Source organism: Mirounga leonina, unplaced genomic scaffold (assembly GCF_011800145.1).
Source record: "Mirounga leonina isolate KUSES-001 unplaced genomic scaffold, KU_Mleo_1.0 Mir_95, whole genome shotgun sequence".
Taxonomy (NCBI): domain Eukaryota; kingdom Metazoa; phylum Chordata; class Mammalia; order Carnivora; family Phocidae; genus Mirounga; species Mirounga leonina.
The window spans coordinates 11,469,947-11,489,217 of record NW_023270865.1 but is presented as its reverse complement, the minus strand read 5'-3'; the positions used below and the strand labels follow the sequence as shown (position 1 = coordinate 11,489,217).

At 50.1% G+C, this 19,271-nt stretch overlaps 2 protein-coding genes across 5 annotated transcripts in view; one reads left to right on the top strand and one right to left on the bottom strand.

Moving 5' to 3' along the window:
* ANKH (ANKH inorganic pyrophosphate transport regulator) overlaps positions 1–3,470 on the top strand; it is a 129,644-nt gene extending 126,174 nt beyond the window's left edge. Inside the window, exons 11-12 of the mRNA XM_034998818.1 lie at positions 215–314; positions 1,844–3,470. Coding sequence (XP_034854709.1) covers positions 215–314; positions 1,844–1,957 — 214 coding nt within the window. The 3' untranslated portion in view covers positions 1,958–3,470. The remainder of the gene's footprint in view (positions 1–214; positions 315–1,843) is intronic.
* Positions 3,471–13,662: 10,192 nt separating this feature from the next.
* The window catches only part of OTULIN (OTU deubiquitinase with linear linkage specificity), a 31,626-nt gene continuing 26,017 nt past the window's right edge, over positions 13,663–19,271 (bottom strand). For all 4 annotated transcript variants that reach the window (XM_034998898.1, XM_034998899.1, XM_034998900.1 and 1 more), the window contains exon 7: positions 13,663–19,003. In XM_034998898.1, the coding sequence (XP_034854789.1) occupies positions 18,809–19,003 (195 nt within the window). In that variant the 3' untranslated portion in view covers positions 13,663–18,808. The remainder of the gene's footprint in view (positions 19,004–19,271) is intronic.

Below are 19,271 nucleotides of genomic sequence, written 5' to 3'. Positions count from 1 at the left end.
CTGGAAGGGGAGTGGGGGACAGCTCACCTCGGAGCTCCAGGTCCCCTCCCCACACAGGGGGGCCGCGTATCAGGTGCAGCCCTTCTAGCAGAGCTTGGGGTGGGGGGGGCAATTGGTTCCTCTCTTGTCTGCACCTTTCCTGGGCTGGGTTTCCACCCTACCTGTGCCTCAGCACGGCTTTAACAGACAAATGGCCTTTGTGTTCTCATCCCAGGGTACACGGAGCCACCCTGGGCGTGGGCTCCCTCCTGGCGGGGTTTGTGGGAGAGTCCACCATGGTCGCCATAGCCGCGTGCTACGTCTATCGGAAACAGGTGAGCCTGGCTGCAGACCCATGCACCTGCCCGGGCTGTGAAGCCTCCCCAGGTGCAGGGATCCTGAGCAGCTCCCTGTGGACCCACAGCGAGAGGTGGCCGGGGCGGTGGCACCTCCCGTTCATGCTCCACCTCAGCTGGATCCACACTGCTCACCAGAACTCCGGGGCCCCTCCTGTGTGTGAGTGACCCTCGTGGCCAGAGTTGCTCAGTCCTAGGTCAGGTTCGCTTACAAGGGGACACCTTAGTATGTTGTTATGTAGGTTACTCCTTATACCCATTATGTGGATTATTCCTGACACCCGCCTTGTCTCAAAGGGCAGCCAGATTGCTCAGGAGAGACGACTGAAAGGATACAATACTGCATCCTAGTGTTGCCTTGGGAGAATACAAATTGTAGAAACTAAATAATGCTCTGACTATGCAAGAAAATGCTGAAACCGATCCGTCCTTTAAGTCGTTATAAAGTCAGACTTTATCGCTGAGGAAGGACCAGTCTAAAAAGTGTTGGGTGATTAGGATGCCCTCTCCCCACTCTGCCTCTGCAAAGCCCTTCCTCTCTTCAACCTCAGATCCCATGCCCCTCCAGGAAGTCTTCTCAACTGCGCACCGTGCGCGCACACACACAAACACACACACACACACACACACACTGTGTACTCACCGTTAGGACATAATTCATTTATCCTGCAGGGTTACCTAATTGTTTGGGGGTATAGTCCTAAGATTATGACTACTTAGGGAGCAGGAGGGACAGGATTAGCCAGGGAGTGGAGGGCGGTAGAGAAGGGAAGCGGCCCAAGGATGGATCGCCGGGGCTCCCCAGTGTGATTCCCCCGCCACGGCAGCTGGGTGGCGAGGGCTGAAATTGGCAGAGGCTTGAGCCCAACCAAGGTCCGGGTTTTACCTACGAATGAGATTAAAGAAAAGAGGGGCAGGGCACAGAAGCGATGATAACTACTGAGCATTTCATTTAAGCTGATGCGCGGGGAGAGGAGGCAGGAAGGCCCATGGGTTGTGGGGCAGGGGCCTGGAAGGAGAGGCAGACCGTGGCGGGAGGTGGAGGACCGTGACCTTGAAGCTGGCCTGTCAGTGATGCCAAGGGTGTTGGTAATGAGGGTCTCCAGTGAGCCGAGAATGGCGGGGCTGGGGGCAGCACTGGAGAAGCTGACCCCCAAGGAGAAGAGCCCGGGGCCCGGAGAGGCATTTACCGCAAGGTGGCCAACAAGGCAGTGCGGTCGCCGGAAATCGGGACAGGCGACCAGCAGGGTGGGAGAGAGACGCAGACCTGGGGTGGCCTGGAGGGGAGAACAGTCTGCATGTGGGGGGGCGGGGGGCCCCAGGGCAGGGGGACGGGGCAGCCAGGATCCCCCAAAGCGCCTAGCACAGTGCCGGTCACCCGAACCAGAAACGGGACCCAGGTCTGCAGCGAGGAGCCCCCTGAGACCCTGGCGGCCTCTCCCTGCTCGTGGCTCTGCGGTGACGCGTCCCCGTCACAGCCCCACACTCATGAGTCTTTTTGGGTCTAGAAAAAGAAGATGGAGACCGAGACGGCGGCCGAGGGGGAGGACTCGGCCATGACGGACCTTCCGCCGGCGGAGGAGGGGACAGACGTGGTGGAAATGCGAGAGGAGAATGACTAAGGCGCCGGACGTGGGGACAGCAGGGCGGCCAAGTGGCAGCGCAGCGACATCTCCTCTCCCTCGTGCTTTCTTTCTTCTGCTCTGGGGTTTGGGTTTGGGTTTGGGTTTGGGTCACGGAAGAGGCCTTGCTAGAGGTTTCGTGTAGACTCTGCGGCATACTGGGTATGCTCCCTCGGCTGTGGGGACCCGAACAGTGGTCCCTGCCATCGCTTTGGACACACAAACAGAACAATGAGTTCACACCCCCACTTCCCCCGAAATCCCAAAGACGCAGCTGCCTCTAGAACAGCCTGTCCCCCCCCCTTCCCCCCCCCCCCCCCCGGACAATCTCCACTCAGAACCAAAGGACTGCGGCTGGGCCATCAGCGCCCTCGGCCGCCCCCGCCCAGCAGGCCCGACTGGACCCTGTCCCTCCGCATCGCTCTTCCGAATCCACAGGTTACAGCTGGGCTCCCTGTGGCTGGCTTCCCAGGAACACGGCTGTGCAGAGAGAGACGCAGCCCCGGGGGCCTTCCACCCTGCACAGCCTGCGGCCGCCAACGCCCAGCCACCCCCCACCCCGCCGTGCAGAGCGTCCGCGACAGATGGCAGCCTGGCCTGGCCGCTCACACTGACCAGTGCCTTTGTGAACGCACTGCACGGCCGGGCGGACGGATGGACGCGCGGGCCTGACCTCCCGGGGGAAGGTTCGAGACGCCGGGGGAGTGGCGGACTGAACGATAGCATTTCACCTGCATTTTCCTAGGTTGGAGCGAGCTCCCACTTTTCAGGCCCCGCCGTGTACATACATGAGCTAAGTTTTTTAAGTTGTCACAAAAGCGCATCTCCAAACGTCAGCATCCTCAGGCATGACTTCCCCGAAGGCTTGTTTGTCACTCACCGTTCCTGAAGATGGCGCTAGAGCAAGCGAAACGGAGTTTTCTCTTAGTTTTTTTTAAAGTGAAAGGAAGCTTTAAGTCATAATCTAGCATTCTAATGCCAGGTTGCTGTATCGTAACTTTTGAAGTAGATTCGTTACCTGGTTCCGCTACTCTTACTCATAACCATGCGGGGCAGGTAATTCACACCACATGAGAAAGCAAGACATTTTCTAAGCGATAGCAAAGTCACTATGTGATATTCCCTGAAATGACACATTTGAAATCCATTTAGTGCAGTATATTTTTCTAAGTTTTGGAAAGCGGGTTTTTTCTTTAAAAAAATTATGGACACAGTTCACTAAATTCTTGATTTAGTCAAAATTCCTAGACGGAAAGAACCTAAACACAAAAATATTTTAAAGATATAAATATATACTGTATATGTTATGTAATTTATTTTAGGCTATAATACATTTCCTATTTTCGCATTTTCAATAAAATGTCTCTAATACAATACGGTGATTACTCCTGTGCTCTACAGACCTGCAGTTGAAACGTATTGTATCGATGAACATTGTATCTTATTTACAGCAGTTCTACAGAGTCTGTCATTTGTATATAAATGTAAGGATCAATAAATGAGGAAAGAACTATTTTTCATTATGGGTAACGGGGGTATAAATGGGGTCAGCTAGCATGGACAACAGTGAGAATGGAAATACACACTGGAAGGGGCGAAAAAGGCAAGCCTTTTGTGTTTATTATTTTCAGTGCTGTGTAATCGTATTGTTCCTCGTTAAAAAAAAAAAAAAAGAATGTAAGGGCATAAATTCAGCCACGAACATCACAGGGCTGCATTCATATTTCTGGACATCAAGTGACCTTGGGTGTGTCCACCGTGGGGACAAATTTTCATGGGCTTCCTCTGAGAGACTTTTCCTCCGTATAGATGAGTGCTAGAAATTAAGATGCGTAGCTCTCGGGTGGTTTCAGGGGCAGATCGGAGAAGATGGGGAAAAAAAAACGTCTAATTGTATCAGCTTTTTAAAAGTACATGACTAGAAAATTAAACAGTAGTATTTTTTAATGTGTGACTAGCTCATGCTTGTGCGGCTGGAACTTAAAGATCAAATTGAAAAAGCCACCTCTTCCGAAGTCGGGGAAAGATCAGCTAGAGACCCTTCATTACACCACTAGAATGTGTCATTAGAACCTCAGAGACCCCGTCGACGATGAACATCACAGGCCATAAATACGTGGCGCCCGTCTCAGAGAACACGGGAAGACCACGATGACAGAGGCTGTGCAGGACGTGTCCAAAACCTTCTGCTTCGAAGCACTCCGTACCTCACACGGTTCCTTCACATGGGCGGCTTAACTTCATTCATGGCCTACCACACACACCTCAGCTTCTAGAGCAAGACCTGGTATTGGCAGCCTTAGACAGGAAAGGAACACTGCTCCTTCCCACTTTTCAGAGTAAGGAGGGCCACGCCTTTGAGTTTGCCGACCAAAAAAAAAAAGATTTCCCCAACACAGGTTTCTTTTTTATTGCCAGTCGCTCAGCTGACAGATATAATTAGAAGGGCGTGGTACCTGGGAGAGTCACATGTCAAGGACCATGAAAAGACCAGGCATGACCTTCTCCATGTTGGGTGATACATGTAGACAAATATAATCTATAATGACAGGGGCATAAAGCCGTTTTAAAATGCTGAGAAGTGAGTTGGGGAAGCTCAAAGCAGTCTTTCTGCACTGACGGTATTCCCAGGTCAGAGGCTTCTTCGCTTTTTTGAGGGTCCTATGCCAGGTCCTTCTAAAACATAAAGGTGTCATGTGCTCTGTTCCACTCAGAGCTTGGTGGCACAGAGCATCAGATGCCCAAGAAGTGAGCGGAAAGAACCAGGCAAGGCTTGCTCCAGGAAAGTCATGATAGGGCTGGACCTGTCAGCCATGAGGCTCAGGGGCATGTTGAGAGGTTTGCACGGTGGCCAGACCCCCTCACCTGATTGGGATTCTTCCATCTGGGCACGGGAGTGGAAGCCAGGCATGGTCCCTTGCTGCCTGTGTTGGGTCTGTCTTCTTCCAAAGGTCTTGTTCTGTGTCTGTTTCATGGGTCAGCCTGAGCAGGTGGCTTGGCTTTGGAAATGTCCATGGATGGTTGATACCTTCAGAAAGAATAGCTTTTAGTGTTGTTTAGGATATATCGGGTGGGCCCAAGGAAAGCTTTGGTATGGTATCAAATGCACTTTTTCATTCTTTGAGTCCTACCAATAAATAACTTTGGGAGGTGCAGAGGGCAGGGGACCACGAGGAGGGAGGCCCAGGGAGGGGCTCCACCATAGCCCAGCTCCATCAGACTGAAAGTTCTCCAAACCCCAGGGCACGTCCCAGCCAGGGTCCAGCTCAGTGGTCCTCACAGGAAGCCTTTTCTGGATCTCTCTCAGGGTTGAGATAGTCATTATATTTCCCAAGTATGACAAAAGTTCTTCAGTGATAGTTTAGAGTAAGAAGTGAAAAAAACTCAACAGCTCCCTACCCTAATTGTTCCCCATTTGGGGTTTTATGGGAAGGAAGGGGGGGGAGGAAGAGAGTAATTTTTTTTTTTTTTGTACTCTTAGTTTCTAGAAACAAAACAATTTAAAGACTCAGTAATTCTCTGACCAGAGGGTTTTTCCTTAATTCAGACTAAAGTGGGAGAGCCCAAGAGGCTGTGTTGCAAGAAAAAAGTATTTATAATCTTATAATTCAATGACATGACCTTGAGAAATATGTTCTTGTATTTAAAAATCTCTCTACTTCCCTGAATCTCTAGGCAGACCAGTGCCCAGGACAGCATGCACTGTTGTGTTCCAACCAGTCCTGGCTCCTGGCCTCTTCTTTTTCAGGTGAGCTGACCCCTAAACATAGGATGAGGTTTTCAAAGTGAGGCACAGCCCAGTAAAAGGGGCCTTCTGTTATAAGCCCCGCCCCTTTTGTCACTGGGCGGGGCTTCAGAGGACAGGGCCCTTTGTGGCATTGAGACCTCTGTGGTCCACATGCAGCCAATTCCCTGAAACCCATGGCTCCGCGCCCCCCGTCTTCCGTAGACAGCCACCCTCCCCCAGCTCTTTCATAAAAAGCATGTGAACCATAGAAAAGCAGGTTTTTGAGCAACCTGTTTGGTAAACATTGGAGAGGCTCCTCCGTGTGGTGATTTTGAGTCTATTTCTGTCGTGTGAAGCAGCAAAACATCACATGATTCATCAGCTGATCTAACCACACATTAAACAGGATGTAGAAGAAATCTCAAGACAAATGTACCATTTGTTGCCTGCCCTTTTAAAGGCTAAATGTCTAAAATTAACTGCGCTAATGTTTAAAGTGAGAGAAATTTTATTATGTAATCAAAATAACCCAAACCCCACTCAGAGGTCAGAAAAGGGGGCTGTGTGTGTGTGTGTGTGTGTAGCTTATTATCTGATCTTAAAAGGGAAGAACAGTGGACAGAAGTTCTGAGCTGACTTCCTTCCCAAGAGGGGACGTTGGAACGATCAGCAGCCTCTGCTAAGCAGAGCACCCAAGGTGGGCCTCCTCAGTCATCACATTGTTTTTTAAATCATTCTTTGCCAAGTCCAGGTGATTCCAAAAGATTTCTTTCCCTCTGCTTCATGTACAATGAGCCAGGGTACCTAAAAGTCTGCGTCAGATCATGCCAGAGACTTGTATAGATGGCAGTCTGCCACTCGCAGACGGGGCAGGTTTTTACACAACACCTCTTCCTAAGGTTATGAAACTTAAGTGCACTTCGCTAACAAGACTTACCACAGTCCGTGCGTGTACACAGAAACGCGCAAGAGCTAGGAACCCTTTCTGTGTCCACAAGTAGAAGTGGTCTCCTTAGGTGGAAGAGAGCTGGAGACAGACCAGCCTGTCTGGCTTCGTGGAAATTCAGCGGCATATGGAGATTGGTTGGCCCCGGAAGATTTAGGGGCAGACATTCTCCAGCTATGCACCGGGGACAAGAAATGGTTGCCTTTGGTGTTGGGAAACATCATGGCCAGGTGGACTCTGGTTCCCTGAAGTGTGGGGCCGTGAACACGGGGGACCCACAATTTGGATGAACCAGCTATCAAGGTGAAGTTCAGACCAGCTTGGTGGAACAAAGGGGGTATAAGGTATCCATCAGCACCAGTCCCCCAGCACCCGCAGCGGGGACCAGTCTCCACAAAGCAGGCAAGTTCCCCCGTGGTGCCGCATCCACGAGGCTCATGGAGGCAAATACACAGCTCCTTGGAACCAAGCTATAGTTGGTTTGCTTGGTGATGGATTGAGAGGACAAATATCTAAAGCTGGGATGACCAAGGAGCTGGTCCTAGCACTTCAGAAATCTTGACAGAGCCACCCAAGAGATTCTGTGCGACATGGACACGCCTGTGCTCAGTCATTTAAGGAGAGCTTAAATGGCTGTGGGTCTACAGCCGTGACCTTCAGATCTCCCACTCATTTCTCGCCACACACTGTCACCTGCACCATGAGAAGCTCAGGCCATTACTGCTAAGGCTCCTTCCGGGGCCAACATTCTGCGTACCATCTAGGATTTAAAACACGCTACAGGATCCTGCGGTGGAAAGATAAAATTACCTCGTTCCTCATCTCAGATCTGAATGTTAGCAGTGTTCCAGAATGTTTTTTTTAACAAAATGAAGTCTACTGGGACTTCACCCTACACGTGCCAATGATGTCCATTGACCAGCTCTTCAGTTTCACATCAAAACTGTGGGTTTCGTGGAAGCCAGTCACGTTAAAACATTTGTGCAGCCTTTGATGGGAATTGACTGCAGAGGTCAATATAAAATACATACAGCACTTCAACAAGTGCTGCGTATGTATTTAATAGATGTAACTTTTGGCATTGTTAAGAGCATTTCTATATGCTTTCCTTTATTGGCTTCTTGGGGAGGTGGAGTTCACACTCATGTATTCTCAAACAGTTTTCACACTCTAATTTTACTTTAAGTAAAGCTTAAAGTTGGCATACGATTGAGATTGCTCTTAGTTTCTTGATTTTCTAAACTCTAACCGTCAGTCTATTTATACATCCCAAATTACACGGTTTCCTAATTCTAACTACATTTCCCTTTTCTGTCAAACATACAGGAGGCATTAAAATTTTGCCTTTGCCTTAGTATATAAAACCTCTAACCACTGGCTTATTTCTCTAAACTCCTTTATTTAAATATGACCTATTGCTTCAAACTGTATTCTATATGAAAATGAATTTTTACTTCCCATCATTGCAGTAATATTGAAAGTACTTCTCCGAGCCTCAGCTTCTCCCCCCAGCTTCTTGAATGGTGATACCCAACTTACACGGGCGTCAGGAAAGTAAGAAGGCCAGAACCCGAAACCCCCTCCTGCCCACATCTAAGAGATTCTTGTTCTGATCAATCGCTGTGTGAAAAGCATTACTCTTCTTTAAAGTGTAATGTCTTAACCTCAAAGAGTGATGGCTCTCATTCTTTGAACCTCCCATGAGAGATTACAGAAAGGGTTTTATTACACACCTGTAGTTAATAGGGTTGGAAGAATCCCACTGCCCTGCCTGAAACTGCATCTCCTTTATTACATGTCTTCGGGTTAAAATCCCCGATGTCATGCCTCGACCACGCTTCCCTATTACCGCCTCTAACACTGCCATGCTTTCTTGCCAACCATAGCACGTGGGCTATGGCCTGTCTTCTTGCCTGGCTCGAATGTCAGTGCATGGTGCTGTGCTGGCCCAAGCATCCTCCATCTTTCCCATGCGGAGCAGCACTACCTCGAGATGCAAATCTGCACCCCTCCCATGCTTTCTCCTGACATCCCAGATGAGTCACATTACCATCCACCCAGAAACCTACTCCATGACACTCCTATCCCATGCCAACAGGGTCCCACTAAGCCCTAGTAGTTCCTCCCTCCTGTCACTCTCTCCCTTGTGTCCCTCCTCTGCATCCTCTTTAGTCCCGCTGGCTTAGCTCAGATGCTCCTGGTTCCCTAGGGCCAAATGGGATGGGAGGCTTCTCCAAGCTTATCTGTCCCCCGGACTATGATGTAAATGACACCTCCTAGAGTTTTTGCAGTGCACAACCTGCACAACCATTCCCAACAGCCTGCCCACCTTTCCTCACCTTCACTCTATGTCACACATTGCAGAGAACTTTTAGTGTTCATACTTGTCTTCATTTATGATGGCTGAGAGCTTTTAATCCAGAGGCTGTTCAGATAAACCATGAGATGGTTCATGGTTTTCAAACACCTGCCTCTAATCTCTTTGCCTATCTGTAAATTATCCCGAACCACCCACACCCACATGTTATACAATGGTAGCAATATTCCAAAAGGTTTACCCTTGTGATGGGTAGTTTGAATATATTCATAGGTATGATCTACTAGGCTTTTGGGTTAATATCATGGAGAAAACTATGCCCTCTTCCAAACTATCCCTTTCAACTCTTTAAGGCTCCACTTGAGTGGGGGGAAGGCTGGCTTTGCTTGTTTCTTTAATTCGCCCCATGAGCTCCAGGCTTCTTATCTGGACCACACAAGCCAATAAATAGCGTGCTAACGTCACAGCTCAATACCCGGGTCTTTGCACAAAAAGAAAAGGAAAAAACAAAACACAGGAGCTGTGAATCCTCCGTCTACCTCGGCTGCTGACTAGCTTTGAGTCAGGCAAGTTACTGGATGCCTGTGGGTCGGCCTTCTCTGCTCCAGAATGAGCTCTTGTCCGGGTCTGAGCTAACGTGGCCGCAGGATTTGCAGGGCCCGACAGCAGGCGGTGCGGGCAGATGGAGGGGCGTGTGCGCTGGGCCCCCGAGCGGCGTGCGACCGGCGCTGTGAAGGCAGCTGCAGCCAACCCGTCGCCCCCGGCCCCCGGACACGGTGAGGACACGTGCTCGCAGGTTCGTGCAGCAGACACCCAGGCATGGTTTCTCCCCGCGCCAGGCAAGGCCACGTCCCACCGCAGCCGCTCTGCCTTTGCCCCAGATGCTGCCCTGCTCGGCAATCAGCTTTCCTCCCCCCACAGCTGTGGTGGTCAGAGCCGCTAGGAAAGAATGCAAAGGGCCCCCACGCCCCAGGCCTGCTGCCTCCTAAGTTGGGAATTCAGTTCTGCGTGCTCCCGGGTGACCTAATCTGGGCCTGTCTCTAGTTCCAAATACGCACTGGTGATCCCCAGGGCAGTTTTTCCAGCCCGGACATGTTCCTGCATTTCAAACCAGTCAGCTGCCAACCTGAGGGGTCCCAGAGGGGCCTAGGCCCTTACACGCCTCCCTGCACACTTTCTCACCACCTTGTCCCTGCTTCCTCCGGACTTCCATCTAGATGAGTCACATTATCACCCACCCAGAGGCCTCCTCCACGCCCCACCCCTCCCTCAATCAAGTCACAAACCCTGGCAGTTCTCTCTCCTGGTAGCTCTCACTTCTGTCCCTCCTCAGCATCCTTAGTCCCTCTGGCTTAGCTCAGGTGCTCCTGGTCGCCCAGGGCAGGATGCTACAGGAGCCTTCAGGCTCATGTGTCCCCCTGGGCTGTGAAGTGAATGACACCTCCTGGAGTTTTGCAGTACACAACCTGCCCAACCACTCCTAGCAGGCTGGCCACCTCCCCCCACTACCTCCTTGCTTTTCCAAGCTGGCCCTTCCTCTCACTCTGGGCATTGGGTTGCCACAAGGAGGACCTCACACTTACCTGGGTGGGCACTAGGCTGAGCTTGGGCTACATGTCATAAACAGGCCCCAACCAGAAAGGTGGATGCTAACACCCAAGGAGAGGCAGCATCACAAGATGGGGACTCCTGCAGGAGCCCAGCATCCTGCTCCAGGTGTTTTCATGCCTGGCCCATTCCAAAACCTGTTCCCTCTCTCATCCTCACCCGCCATGAGGGCATAAAAGAACAAAGAGCAGATACTCAAAAAGATAATTTGTAGAGATGGTTTCTTTGCAGAGTTATACTGAGCCCTTCTCCTGCTCAGGGATGTGTGCACATGTGTGAGTTGGGGAGGGCAGGGGTCTCTTGACACCTTAAGCATAGTGATAGGGCTCTTCAGGAAACACTGCGAGCTTGAAATGGGCCCCTAGTGGTGGGGACCCAGTGTCCTGGGGTCTGACTCCCCTGTCAAATCTGCCAGAAGAGAGAGCCAAGGGAGAGGGGGCATTGGGCTGGCCGGCAAGTGCCAAGGTTGGCAAGGCAGAAGTTGCAAAGTCTTCCCCATGAGCCAGACGTGAGCTACACTGATAACAAGCTGACCTGGGGTCGTCTTGAGGGGGTGACCAGGGCTTAGAAGAAGGAAGCTGGAGGTATCACTGGATCCCGAGGAGCTGCAAAGGAGGAGCTGTGGGTAGGAGAGAGGATTAGCCACATCAAGGGAAGTGCTCATGCAAGGCTGAGCTGCAGGCCGGAGGAGGGGCAGAGGGGTCTCCAGTGACCCCTGCAAGTACCCCACACCACAAGAGAACAAGAACGACGCCCTGGCCAGGCCCAGCAGCGAGGCCAGTTTCGGACAGCGACCAGTAAGATCTTTGCTCCCCCTGCCCTCCTGCTCCAACTCTGGAGGGCCAGTTGGGGTGATCAGGGACTACCCATAGCTTTGACTCTTAGACGAGATGGGGTATCCCAACTTCTGAACAGGAATCACATTTGGCAACGTAAAATGCCTAAGTTTTTTAAGATTTATTTTAGAGAAAGAGAGAGAGCACAAGAGTGAGCTGGAGTGGGGGGGGGGCACAGAGGGAGAGGGAGAGAGAATCTTAAGCAGACTCTGCACTGAGCACGGAGCCCGACACGGGGCTCGATCTCAGGACTCTGAGATCACGACCTGAGCCAAAATCAAGAGTCAGATGCTTAACCGACTGTGATTGCGCCACCCAGGCCCTCCTGTAAGCTTTCTTTATTATCCGAGGGTGCTCAGGAGAGTCATGGATGCCCAGCGTTGAGTTTTCATCCAGGGGTGGGGGAAGTTCCCCTACTGATTACCTCTCGAACACTGGAAGACAAAACTGCTTTGTGATTCTGTCCTTGGAGTCCTGCCATTCAGCTCACCTGTTACAGATGGACATGAGCCATGTGAAGGTTGGGGATAGGTGGAGAAGGTCTCGGAAGGACAGGGAGGGGAAGACTCAGCCAGCTCATCCTTGCATCTGGAGTTTGGAACTGGGCAGGCACTCTTTGGAGAAAAAGGAGGCATTCCCAACTTCCTCCCTGGGATGTGCTCCCCCCAGGACACCTGCGCAGCACTTCCTGAGGGGGTCTCAGCTCCAACACCACTTCGTGCTGATGAAGGTCAAGCCCTCCGTGAACTAAGACTACCTAAGCCAGCTGTCAACTGCAATCAAAAGAGCTCAACATGGATGTGCGATCACCCGTCAGCCTTCCCTTCTCGATGCTTCCTACCCTAAATCTCTGTGAAATACTGAAGCAAGAACCAAAGGTACCCTCACAGATGACAGTCTAGACAGAAAGTACGGCAGATGGGCAAAGGATGTGAGCTTCCAGAAAATGACCCATGAATGGCTTCTACAAACCAAAGCAGGTTCAACCTCACTCAGTACAGGAACGCAAACTGGATGTCCAACTACCAACTCAGCAAAGATCAAAAACTACGATAGAGCTCAGCATTGGCAGGGGCCTAAGGAAATTGGCGCCCCTAGTCCCCAGTGGAAATGTCCATCAAAGGCACCTCTTCAGGCCACACTTTGGCAAGATGTTTCAAGCCCACCCTCAACTAGGGAGATTAACGTCATGGGTGAGCATGAACAGGCAAAGCAGGAAAGAAATCCAAATGACCGATAAATATCTAGGGAAAATGTCCACCATTACCAGAATCAAAAGCCAATTAAAACTAGATGTCTCTCTTTCCACTTTTTTTTCCTTGCTGAATCGTCAAAGTTAAAAATGAAATCACACCTAGTACAGTATCACTCGGGGAACAAGGAAGCAGGCCCTCCAGTACCTCCCCGTGAGCCCGAAAATACTTGCAAGGGTAGACTGGAAATAGGTTTCAAGAGCTTTACACATGTTGAATCTAGAAATGCCTAAAAAGATTCATGAATGAGAATGCTTATTATAGCACTACTTATGAAAACTGGAACTATTCAGGGGTGTTGACTGTATGCTTTTAAGATATTTTTAAAACCTTAATAGCATACCATGTTCCTCATGACCTGGCACAATTAGGATGTGATCGTCAGGTACATAAACCAACAATTACCGAGGTGTTGGCCTTTTATCTTCAGTGCTCTCTCCGAGATTTTCAGAGAGTGTCACCTCCCCAGTGAAGAGCACAGCATGTCACAACCTGACCGCATTTCATCTGCCCTAAACTACACTCTAGTTCTTGATCTGGGGAGATGGCACCAGAAGTATGTGGAAGGCACCGTCCTAAGCTACAATATTCTACACTGTAACAGTGCGTGTAAAGTACCATCACCACGGTCACCAAACTTCTCACCCACCCAGAACGTCCCAGGCCCCACGGGCCTCTCCTGGGCAAACGCCCGGCAAGGCTGGGCCAGGACTGTGGCTGCGGCCGGGCCCTGCAGGCCCACGGATCTTCCTCAGAGGCTCTGTCAGTGCGTGCTCACTCCACCGCTACCACGGGCGAGAGGACTGGCTGGTACTGAATCCAGACCCACGTCCAGAACGAGGCACCTCATTATTTTGCAGCACTTCCTTATGGGTTTGACACCATAAAGTCCCAGGCACCACAGGCCTGGCCGGGGGGGGCTTGGGGGGGGGGGTGGCGGCGCCTAGAAAGTTACAGTATCAGACCCGAATTGCCCAAAGTCCTCAAAGGCAACACAGCAACACAGCCAAGCTTCTGATCTTTTATTTTCTACATTTATTTTTGGTGATTTATGTGTACAATCCTCAGTGGCCAAGTTTGCTAAAGGGGATCAACAGTGAAGCCCTGAGTCGGCTCAGCCTCCACCAGTGAAGACCTGAGTCAACAAGTCACAGGGGGAACCCCCCACCCCCAAGCCAGGCACCCCACCACAGCCGCAGGTGGGAAGCACAGCCCCACACGAGCTGAGCCTCAGGAGCACGTTTCTCAGAGAACAGGTTTTTGACAAATGCTGACATTTTACAGTGTAAACAGAGGAGACTGCTAAGCAGGCCCAGATGAGTAGGGCCAGGCTCACCCGGCGAGCTCCCGGCCTTGCGCCGCGCACAGCCCAGCCCCCGGGGAAGGAAGATTTACCCTCTCCAAACTCACAATACAGAAAGTCAGAAGCTGCTAAAATGCAAGTAACAATACCAAAACATTCTCAGAAGAACAACGGAAATGAGGGAGCTCATTAAATACATTCGTTTTGGCTTTGTGCCCACATGGAAACACTCAGAAGTGATGGACAGTCCCCCGGACTGCGGGAGCTCCTGTAAAGGGTACCATATGTTAGCACCATTTATGGGCATACAGATCAAGGCATTTCTTATTATAGAAAAGCTCTTAAATCTAAGTACAAAAAAATGATTTTGAAGTTCACAATTAAGCTCAACCACCCCTGGTTACTAGAAGAATGACCGCCAAGACCAAAGATATTTCGAGCCCCATATCTTTTCCTTCCTTGTATTAACCATGTTCTGACGATTTCATTCCTGACCCAGACTTACACCCAAGAAATCAATGTGACTGAAACAAAACTCCAGCCGGGGTTCTCCTCCATGAATAGCCCTGGCTAGTCCGGCGCATTCAAAATATTTAAATACACAGGTGGCCACAGGCCTGGGAACAGAGGCATTATGTGATAAAATGGTTTGCTGATATGGTACTTCAATGCAAGGAACACATCTATAGTTCCGGACTGGACTAACCCATTCCACCATTCCTAGTAACTATTTCAATTTACCATGGAAACAAGACAAGTGGGACAACCGCCCTCAGGCCCTCCACAGTGCTGCTGGGCCCCGCGGGGACCCGGGTGCGGACCCACTGATAGGGACCTGCCCCTCCCGGGCAGGGCCACGGCCACCTTACCCTTACTGCTCCCACCCCCGCCCCACCGCGGCCACAGACAGCCTGACCAGCTTAGTTTGGGGCTTTTCCAGGCCTCACGTTATTAACTGAATGGCAAAGGCCTTAATCGTCAGCTGCCTTTGTCTTTTCTCTGCACAACTCAGCACTGGCTCCCTGGTCTCTCTACCTCCCCAGAAGAGATCACCAGGGTTTTCCAGAAGAGTTAAGCACTAAACATTGTACTTCCGTGAAACAGGGAACGTCATACATTTTAGGAAAAGTGATCTGCAGAATCCATACACAGAAGTCCTTCTACCCATTCAGATTTTCATCCACGTATAACACAGGCCAGGAGGTCTGTCGGCCATTTGTCTTCTTGTTTTATTCTGAAGTAGGCTTAACACCCAGCACAGAGCCAAACGTGGGCAACGACCTGAGCCAAGATCAAGAGTCAGGCGTTTAACCAACTGAGCCACCCAGGCGCCCCTGTTGTTTTAAGTGACATTTTTACTCTAAAATCAGTTCCTTCTTCAATTCACTTCCTACAGTTCCTTGGGCCACTTTTATAAGCTACCTGACACTCTGCCCTGCCTTTTGCTGAATGGTATGGGGATTCTATGCTTTTCACACACTTTTCAGATGCACCTCACTCACACCGAGGACCTCCTTTTCATTGTTTTAAGTAGTCACGGGCTTTTTTTAAAAAGTTATTTATTTCTATGGAGGCCTACAAACAGGATTCCCTGCAGGTGTAGACTTCTGAAAATACTTCTGGGCTTTCAAGGGGGAGTACCTACAAAGTACTGCTTAATAAAGAGAGAAAATGAAACAACCAAACGTTATTTTAACATCAGAAAGAGGAGACAGCCAGGAAAGTCTATTGGAGTCTGATGTATCTGCAGCAATAGCAAGAGGGCCAAGCAGTAAAGGCAAGAGAGAGAGCACATAACAGCTGTTCTCCAGGAGACCTTCGGGAAGCGGCCCACGGACACAGAGGTGAGACGGCACCTTGGTGGGAGGGGCGGCAGGACAGGAGGGAAAACACAGCCTCTCAAAAAAAAAAAAAAAAAAGCACATAAAAACCCACAAAAGATGTTTCTTCTGACAGAGGTGTTAAGACTCATGTGGCCTGAGATTTTTACCTGCTAAGCCCTACAACTGGAAGGAACCGAATAATGAAAGGATCCCAAGGCAATGCCTGACAACTTGCATCAGACCTTAGGCCGCTCAGTAGCGAACATCAAGTACCAGTGTCCATGGCTCCACAAGGAAAGCACGTCAGTCCCGTCCGGTGCGTCTAAAACATGCTCCGATATGCTGTATTCTAAGGAAGATTCAGATCAAACCCCACCTAGGTCGGGAGCACAAGTGCAAACCCACACCTTGGCCTCTCGTCCTCCCCTGTGGTCATGGCCGTTCCACCTGCAGGAAGGAGTGAAACCAGTGCGTGCTGTGTGTGCAGGAGGAGCTAAGCAGGTGAGGGGAGGAGCCAGAAGAGGTCCTGACGAAGCAATGTTAATTCCAGGGAACTTGCTAGAGGGACCGTCTTCCAGGTTTCAGTGCGCCTTAAATAAGTTCAAAGATCTAAGTCGTGCCTGCTTAAGATGAGGATCATCTTTCTGCCAAGACCATAGGGTCCAAATCTCTGAACTCCTGCAATAAGCTCAGAGAATGAAAGTAAGCCCAGTGTAGTTACCGGTGCTTTCTCTTTTCCTAGAACGCTCTATCATTTTAGAGACCCCTCTAAGTAGATTATCCTGCATCCATTTTGGTCTCAATGCAATTTCTATCCCCTGCTGCTGCCACCTGACCAGCCCATGACCAGGAATGATTCATGGAATTAAGATTCTGGGCAACTGAAGTTGCATGTTACAATGAAGAAGCGGTATTTTTTAAAGTCGGCCAATCATTTATACTGTTTCTTGAAAGCTCTGCCTTTCTGATGCTCTGATCCCACTAAGCCTGCACGACAGGCCGAGAGCAGAGTCCATTAGGCCTTGGGTCAGAAAGCCACCTGAACGCATGCTTTCAAACTTGCATCACTGTGGTGGTGAAGACCACAGTTTCCACACGCTCTAACAATACCACACACAGGAACAAGAAAAAAGTACGCATGTAAACAATTAAGTTGCCCAAAAGTTCAGTTCAAGTTCACTAAGATTAGAACATTTTCAAAATGTAAAGATGGTCATGAGTATTATTAAGTTGAATAGTAGGTATGGACCAACAGTCAGACTCAGTGAACCCCCCGGAGGACAGAGACCCCCACTGCCTTGTGCCGAAACATTTTAAGTGCTCTAAAAAATGTTCCAGAATGAACAGTAAGCATTTCCCACTGTACAATTACAAATCCTAAAATGAAACATCAAAGCCAATAAGAAGTCATTATTATTACTTTAATTTGGCTTCTAGGTACCTCCTTATTCGAGGCACCATTACATTTCACAGTGAAAACCACAAAGCCTCTCCAACGCATTCATGCACATTCGGAGCAGAACCCGATTCAAACACAACACTCTATAAAGAATAAAGGCCTCCCAAACTGTGGTATTACTGATGAGGTAATGGGAAAATACTAATGTAACAGTCTGCGTAGTTTTGTTTGTCCTCTGAGTTTTCTTAGAAGAATTTTAAGTATAAAGCAAAACTTACATTTTCAAAAAAGGTTTGCCACTCCCCAAAAACATGTGATAGCTTATTAACTATATTAAATTGAATCAAATAAAGACTTTATTATAAAATAAAGCTTGGTACCTCAGGGTGATACTACCTTCATGGGCTGAGCCCATGCAGGTGCTGCTGATCCAGCCCTGGAGTGATGTGTCTGGTCCCTGGGGGAAAACAGACACAGCCCATGCCCCTTGTGGAGGACTCCGGCCCTAACTGCGTTCAACCAGGCCTCTGGGCAGCACTCACTCACTGCCAGGAACACTCCCTCCTCCCTCAGGCTTCCCAAACCAAATCACAGGCCAATGCAGCTTGGCCCCACTTCCGTACTTGGTTTTAGTACTTGCTTCTGTTTCATCTTACTCATGAAAAATCTTAAGACACTTTGCTATGACTCATCCCCTGGCAGGAACATGAATTGGGCAGTGGAAGCACCCTCAAAAACAGCCTGTGGAGAGGGCACAGGCAGACCTAGGTCCAGCCCCCCTCCCCCTCTCCCCCCCTCGCCGAACTCAGATGAGAGTGCCTGAAGTCATCGGGCCCTGGCTTCCTCCTCTAAAAGAGCAGGGGGATCTCGGCGCTGTTCTGACTATAAAATGGCACATCTACGAAACGGAGAATCAAGAGCCCGACGCCAGAGCTCAACTACCAGCAGTGCTCACCCCGCTGACAGCGCAGCACCTGCATGAGGCACCCGACCAGGTGTGGCCGTGACCTCAGGCACCTGTCACATTCTGAGTCAGGAGTTCCAGGTGCCGTCACATCCCTCTGGCGGCTCCTTCTCCAGCCTTTAAGTAACTCCTTTTTGGACCCAGTTTTTTATCTTCTATGAGACCATCTGCTTAGAATAGCTTTAATTAATATGTAAATCCAAACCAACGCTCAACAAGACTATCAGAGGACGTGAGGACTGTGTCCGTAACAGACTCCCGTCCAGAGGAAGGGCACCGCAGAGACCCATCACCGCCAAAACAGAGACTTACTACCTTAGGAAAAATGGAGAGCCAGTTTACAATTAAAGAGTTTGATTCTGAGACATAAAGAATACATTCCTCTCCAAAATGAGTATCGTCTGATACAAAAGACCTGCGTTATGGAGAAGATGTAGTTTGTACCTTCCAAAAGAAGTGCTCTGAAGGCCCCCCTGAAATATATTGCATCAAAGATGAGGGAAAACACTTGTTTAATTATCAGAAGTTGTCTTCAGAACAGCCCAGTCCAGCTTGGCTCACGGTGCCCAAGAGTTCCCACAGGTCCCTCTGAGAGACCTGGAGACCCAAGGCCCGAGCCAAGGGGCTGCTGCCTGTGGCCCTCGTCCGTGTGGCCAGGCTGTCCCGGCGTGTCCCTCACAGACTCGTCTCCTCGCACACTCTGACAGGGACGTTGTAGTGCCGGTCATCTTCGGCGATCAGCGTCACCACCGGCCAGTCCAGGGGCGGATCAGTGGGGTAGACCGTGATGAACTCTTCAGTGCTGTACTTGGAAAGCCGGTACACCTGAATGGTATGGCGCACAGCGTAAGCAAGAAGGAACATTTCAACCTGGGAAAGAGAGCAAAGAGGTGAGCGGAGGGAAGCCACCCTACCAGACGCAGCTCACCACCACCTGCTCCACGCCCACAGTCCCGGGCACCGCGCAGCCCGGCCTCGCCACAACCTTCCCTCCTCCGCGTGGGCCCGGCCCCCAGCCTTCCCTACACGACTGTCACAAATAAGCAGATCATCGAAAGTGGGCTACATATCTGGGAAGGGACTTGTATCCAGAATATATAAAGAACTTTTATAACTCAACAATTTAAAAAAATGACCC